The sequence below is a fragment of the Salvelinus alpinus genome, chromosome 27, assembly GCF_045679555.1.
Source record: "Salvelinus alpinus chromosome 27, SLU_Salpinus.1, whole genome shotgun sequence".
Classification (NCBI taxonomy): Eukaryota; Metazoa; Chordata; class Actinopteri; order Salmoniformes; family Salmonidae; genus Salvelinus; species Salvelinus alpinus.
Window position 1 is genome coordinate 10,561,613 of NC_092112.1, and position 6,952 is coordinate 10,568,564.

The following is a 6,952-nucleotide window of genomic DNA, read 5'->3' on the forward strand; positions in this document are numbered from 1 at the left end:
GACTGACCCAAACTTAAGGAAAGCATTGACTATGTACAGACTCAGTGAGCATATCCTTGCTATTGAGAAAGGCCGCCGTAGGCAGACCTGGCTCTCAAGAGAAGACAGGCTACGTGCACACTGCCCACAAAATGAGGTGGAAACTGAGCTGCACTTCCTAACCTCCTGCCAGATGTATGACCATATTAGAGACACATATTTCCCTCATATTACACAGATCCACAAAGAATTCGAAAACTAACCTGTTTTCGATAAACTCCCATATCTACTGGGTGAAATACCACAGTGTGACATCACAGCAGCAAGATTTGTGACCTGTTGCCACAAGAAAATGGCAACCAGTGAAGAACAAACAACATTGTAAATACAACCTATATATATATATGTTTATTATTTTCCCTTTTGTACTTTAACTATTTGCACATCATTACAACACTGTATATAGACATAATATAACATTTGAAATGTCTTTATTCTTTTGGAACTTTTGTGAGGGTAATATTTACTGTACATTTTTTATTGTTTATTTCACTTTTGTTTATTATCTATTTCACTTGCTTTGGCAATGTTAACATATGTTTCCCGTGCCAATAAAGCCCCTTTGAATTGAGAGTCAGGAGGAGTGTGAGAAACAAGCCGACGTGCTGCTCCACACCTCAACGCCTCGTCTGTACATCCACACTCCAATCCACAAACACCCATCCAGTAGTCTGCCCTATACTCTAGTCTGTTCAGTACAGGAGAGTGATACTGGGCTAACGAGGTAATGGGAGAGTTCAGCAGACTAACAATGAGTGCAACAAGTGAGACAGAGACAGAGAGAGACAGAGACAGAGAAAGAGAGACAGAGACAGAGAGACCGAGAGACAGAGACAGAGAGAGAGAGAGCGAAAGAAACAGAGAGACAGAAAGAAACAGAGAGACAGAGACAGAGAAAGAGAGAAAAGACTGTGCAGAGAATATTTTACTTTAGATTCTAAACTTTAGAAAGAACACAATGAGGTCACATTTCTATGAGGAGAAAGGGTCGATGCCATGTCACCACAAACAACACAAAATGTGCCGTCGTAACTCAAGTGGGCTTGTAGATCTGATTCAGCTTCGATCTAACTATTTAAAAAAAAATTTTTAAAGAGCACCATTTGCCAGAGTATGAGCTGACCAGAGACTGAGACATTTAGCTGTCAGGAAGTCCAGAAAAAGTCAATAATAGTAATGAATGTAGGCTACTGTATAATCTATTGAATACCAGCCTGATACCAGTAAAAACAACATGTATATCATGCATTGGAGAGCATTTTGGGCCCTAAAACGAACTGGTAAAAAAAAAACGACCCATCACAGATTATCGTGAAATAGACACAACATACTTAAATTCATGACAAGCACACAAAAAGTCGCGTTGTTTTCGTCCACCACAGTATTTGCTTCATAAATCATTCGTGCCCAGTAGCCTACACAGTTTTCCACATAATGCATTTGTGTCTAGTAGCCAACATGATTTTCTTCATAAAGAATTCCAATTTGTTGTGGCTAATGTTAGCTAGGCTAGGAGTTCAAGTTAGGAGGGATATCTAGCAACACAAAGGTTGCGTGTTTGAATCTCATCACAGATAACTTAAGCAACTACTTACTACTTTTCTTTTTAGCTACTACTTAGCATGTTAGCTAACCCTACCCCTAACCTAGCTAACATTACCCACAACCAATTGGAATTCGTAACATTACATACGTTTTGAAAATTCGTTACATATTGTACGAATTGTAATTCGTAACGTATAATAATACCAAATGGATAATGAACACCCACAAATTAATATATACGAAAAAAAAGAGCATACTAATTGGAGTGTCCCAGATGTACGTTTACTATACTAGGTCTACCCCAGGTTGGTTTTATGCAACCTACTGCATTCATCTGTGATTGAAATGCATTGTATACAAAATCGTGTGGTGTACACGGAGATATATACTGAGTAAATCGTGTTTATTTTACAAAAAATGTTGATATTGGGTTGGGGGGGGAAATCAAGCTAGCCAACAACCCGATACTTCCACCTATATAGCTGTTGTTCTACCGATAGCCGTTGACACCACGGCTTTTGTTAACACCTCACATTGAAATTGACCCTGGCCCTGCGTGGGGGGCAAGAGGGAGGTTTTCTCAAACCACAGACAACAACAAAAAAACAGGTCTGCGGCGATTGACAATTTCCTGAAGAGAGGTCGGTCTTATCACTCCCAAATCTCTCTTCAAAGTGTCCTATCTGGCGTGAACCCAAGTCGGCTGAATCCGTGCTGGCACGTAAAGCACATTGTTCCATGCTCCACATAATGGAATAACTAAGTTACCTGTGAGAGAAGCCGGAACGAAGGCTCTATGCTTTGCGCTTTACCGCTCCAATAGTGAGTGACGTCCTCTTGGAAAACTATTTATACCAAATATTTCAGGTAAGGAACGTACCCAAATTACTATTGTATCAATGAACAAAGTAGTATATAGGTGTAATCAGAAGAAAACGTGGTTGGTGGTGCGTTTGATGATCACGAATCGATCACAAACGTCTCCTGTTTTCATTAGTTTAGTATTGGTTTCAATTGATTCTTTTCGACATTTTGTTACAAAATTATTATTTTAGGCAATTTGGAGCCTAGTGACTCAGTTCTGCTGTTCGCCACACGTCGTCTTGTATTACGTACCACACATGTGTGCGTCGTTGGCTATATTTAAGATGGAATAATTGCGTAATTAATTTAATTTAGTATGGCAACTTTTCTCTCAGTGGAAACTGCTAGGATGTTTTACACAACACAATACACATGCATGTTTTACACAATTACACATTATACCTATTAAAATTGTTTTACATATTTTTAAACATAAAAAAAAAAACATTTGTCACATGCATATCAATATGCCTTCACTAAGCTTACAGCAATATGTCTCAGACTTGGTACTGTTTGTTATTTTGAACATGTGCAGCTAATGTATTTGCGAACACATGCCTGCCACAAATCCATTTTAATCTTGACTGGTCCAGCTTTCTGTAAATAGTTCCAGGAACACTTAGAATCCCATTCAGTCAGTTAGAAATGCATGTCTCTTCTTCAGGCCTATTCAGTCAAACCCGTACGCAGGTTTTCTGGGTTTTAATCTGTTCTAGATAGAACATTCTTCATGTAGGTTCAGAATTACATTTATTTTTTTTCCTTCAATGTGATTAAAGTTATCTAGTAGATGGCTTCTGAACCCTTTCCTGTAAATCTGCTTCTGTATGGGTTCATGTTCAAATGAACTATCTCAGTTATGTCTCTGTGTCCCGGCAGGTATGATTCAGAGGAAGGAGATGGTACTCTCAGTCCTAGGGGAGCTGCAGGATGCCACAGAGAGCTCCGGCCTGGACGCCCTCACCAGGGTAGCTCTGGAGGTCCACCAGGTCCTGACCCCCTTCACCCTGCCTTCCTCACCCTGCCACGAGTTCCCTGACTGGGAAGGCATCGACGGCAAGGCCCGTAGCCTGTACCCTGCTGACGCCCCCGGAGGCCTCCTGCCTCTGGTCTGTAAGGGAGAAGGGAACCTGCTGTTTGATGCAGCCAGCATGCTGCTAGTGGGGACTACTAGTCTCAGTCTGGAGCTACAGGTGAGGAAAGATTGGCAGTGTTTCAATCATATGCAGCATCTGAGTTTCAACTACTATATTGTATATACTTTGTGGATTTGTTTGTATTTCCTAGTTTGGCAATGTAATTTGTTTATGGATAATAGCTACTAAGAAATAAAATGTCAGTTTCTTTTTTGTTGAAAATACGTTTTTTTGTGTGTGTGTATTTAAAAAGATACACTAAGTATGTGACAACACCTGAACTCCATTTCCTCCAGGTACGTACGGTGGTGGAGATGCTGCTGTGGAAGAGGTACTACCTGGGTGGTATGATCGACTCGAAGGTGATGCTGCAGGCGGCCAGGTTCAGCCTGCGTGCCGAGGAGTCCCAGGACATGCTCAACCTCCCCCTCTCAGTCCTCGAAGCTATCTTCGACGCCGACGTCAAAGCCTCCTGCTTCCCCGGCTCCTACGCTAACATGTGGCACCTGTACGCTCTTTCCTCCGTCCTCCAGTGCAACATCTATTCTGTCTACCCCATGTACAACCTGAAGATACGACCCTACTTCAACCGCCTGATAAGACCCAGGTACTACCCCAAAGACATGGATCCTATCACCATACACATTATGTGGTCTGGAGAGCTGGAGGGGGGCTCCTCCAGGTTCAGACCTAGAGTCTTTGTAGCGTTAGTCCATTCTAGTGTCCTCCAGATGGACAGTCCTAACGACGAGCAGAGGGTCCCCCCTCTGAAGACACTGGAGCTTCTCAACCAGGACTTTCACCTGTCCTACTCCAGTCTGAAGGACAAGTACAACATCACCAAGAGTACCTTCTACCGCTGGAAACGGCAGACGCAAGAGCACCGCAAAAGGTCTGCTGCCAGGTACAACTCTCATACAGTTTCCTGTCTGTTGTAGATCAAAAATACTGTCTGATTTAAAATCATGGCACTCTGGCACATTCACACTTCTTTGTCTTGTATTGTTTATTTAGCTGTATGTTTCTGCTGACATTGAATTACTATTCTAATCTGATCTTTTTTTCTGTCAAGGTACGAGGCCAAACACTTCCTCCAAGCGTGCTATCTGGAAGGGAAGCTCATCCCTCTGCATCAGTTCAAGGAGTTCTTCCCTGAGATCTCCAGATCCACCTACTATGCATGGAAGCACGAGCTGATCTCGTCCGGCGGTAGTTTCTCCACGTTCTCCGCGGGCGAGGTGAGTCCAGGGGACAGCACGGAGCAGGAGTCCTGGTCCTCCCCAGAGTCCAAGCTCGGGCAGGAGGAAGACCATGAGGTAGAACCAGACGCAGAGCATCACGACAGCGTGGCCAGTCTGTTCGGCCTGAACTACAACAATGATAAGATGGATGGAGAACGGGCCCAAAACATGGCACTGATGCAGGAGGCCAAGAAGGTTCTTCAGAACTGCATCGCTAGGAACACCTCGTTCCCCTTCCGCATCTTCAAGAGGAGCTTCCCTGGGATCTCCAGGTCACCTACAAGGATTTTACTGTTATTTAGCTCTGCCTTTAATACAATCATTTACTGTTATTTAGCTCTGCCTTTAATACAATAATTTACTGTTATTTTGCTCAGCCTTTAATACAATAATTCACTGTTATTTAGCTCTGCCTTTAATACAATCATTTACTGTTATTTAGCTCAGCCTTTAATACAATAATTTACTGTTATTTAGCTCTGCCTTTAATACAATAATTTACTGTTATTTTAGACATTCTTTTTAAAAATGTTTATCTTGCATTCATCCATTTTATTGCCTTCCTTCATTCTATTGATTGACTGTAAAGTGTGTCGCAACTTTAACATTCACTTTAACTAACGTCTGATTTGATCCAGGTCGACTTACTACAACTGGAGGAGAGAGGCCATGCTATGTAACCGTGGCTACAAGGTCGGAAGCAGAGAAAACAGCTTGGACGCGGATAAGAGTAGTCCAACTGGTGGTCTGTCCCCTATCGGGGGGACTGAGAGCCGTGGTCACGCTGCCACCGTCTTCCCCAGAGTTAAGATCTGTAGCAACAACCATAAAAGGTTCAGGATGGTGTTCCTACGCAGGAAGAAGCTGAGAGAAGCTGCCAAGGTGAAGGTGTGGAGGTCAAAATGGCCTCTGTCTAGGTTCAGAGTGCGGTACCCCTCCCTGTCCCTCTGTTTCTACTGGCTGTGGCGTAACGGCCCCAGTGGAACCAGGAAGGAGGAAATCACCACCCCGTCTCTAGAGATGGACAGGTCTGAGATTATTATGGAGTACAACAACGACGCAGTGAAAGACAATGGGATGATGATGACAGAGAGTGACATAAAGACAAAGGCTCCAATTCAGGACGTGTTCTCCTTTGAGGGGGACCCAACAGAGGATCTGAGAGGCCCCGTCACCATGACCTCTGTGACATTCCCCTTCGACACCCCTCTCCCCAACCCAACCAAGATGTCCGCCACCGCCGCTCCCACAGACGACCAGATGTTTGTGATGGATCTGGTGGCCCTGGCCAACTTCAAGGCCAAGGCCAAAGTGTTCCTGCAGCAACGCTTCGAGGAGAAGTCCTTCCCCACGTTCAAGGAGTTCAGGTCCTTCTTCCCCCTGACTCCCCGCTCCACCTACTATATGTGGAAGAGAGCCCTGCATCACGGAGTGCCACTGGTACATGGCTGAGCGACATGGCTGAGCGACATGGCTGAGAGACATGGCTGAGAGACATGGCTGAGAGACATGGCTGAGAGACATGGCTGAGCGACATGGCTGAGAGAGGACACCGAGTGTAATGGTGGTCGTACACTCTGTTACACTAGCTTTAAGCAGAAGGGTGTCCCTGTAACAAACTGAAATGCTCTCTTGTCTGTAGTCTCTCCCGAATCCTAAACTCTTCCCCCCCCCCCCCCTCCCCCGCCACTCCCTCAAACAAAGTCCTCAGTATCAACCCCCACCCCTCACCCACTTCGAAATGATGTAGATTTTTCACAATTGTTTTCAACTGAGCGCGCTGTAATTGTTTGGTTTGTAGTTTGAGGCATGCTTCAGCTGGGTGAAGTCTAATGTATTGAAATGGCAGCCCAAATGCTTTTTAAACATGATGTTCTCCCTCCATCTCGTCTCCATTCCTGCCTCTCCTTTGTTCTCCTCCCTCCCTCCATTCCTTCACCTATCACCTTCAGGTCATGGACATTTGCACATCTGTGAAAAGAGACTGTCCTACAGTTCAAGTAATAGTCCTCTGGCCTCTAGCAAAAGGCAGTTGAAAGTCATCCTGATAGTGACCAACCAGTGGGGGGGTTGATTTTAAATGGCTCTTTGTTTGAGCCTGGGTGTGTTCTTCTTCTCTTGTCTCGT

The 6,952-nt window shown here is 44.2% G+C and overlaps 1 protein-coding gene across 1 annotated transcript; it reads left to right on the top strand.

Annotated features, from left to right (window-relative positions):
* The first annotated feature begins 3,329 nt into the window (after positions 1-3,329).
* On the top strand, positions 3,330-6,486 carry LOC139555809 (vertnin-like). The gene is made up of 4 exons (XM_071369207.1): positions 3,330-3,641; positions 3,881-4,488; positions 4,657-5,097; positions 5,464-6,486. Exons 1-4 carry the CDS (start codon positions 3,330-3,332, stop codon positions 6,275-6,277), a joined length of 2,175 nt encoding a protein of 724 aa, XP_071225308.1. The 3' UTR covers positions 6,278-6,486.
* The last annotated feature ends 466 nt before the right edge of the window (positions 6,487-6,952 follow it).

Coding starts and splice junctions, on each gene's coding strand:
- LOC139555809 (XM_071369207.1), top strand. CDS start 3,330: ATGATTCAGAGGAAGGAGATGGTACTCTCAGTCCTAGGGGAGCTGCAG. Junction 4,489..4,656: donor CGCAAAAGGTCTGCTGCCAG/GTACAACTCTCA, acceptor TTTTCTGTCAAG/GTACGAGGCCAAACACTTCC. Junction 5,098..5,463: donor AGCTTCCCTGGGATCTCCAG/GTCACCTACAAG, acceptor GATTTGATCCAG/GTCGACTTACTACAACTGGA.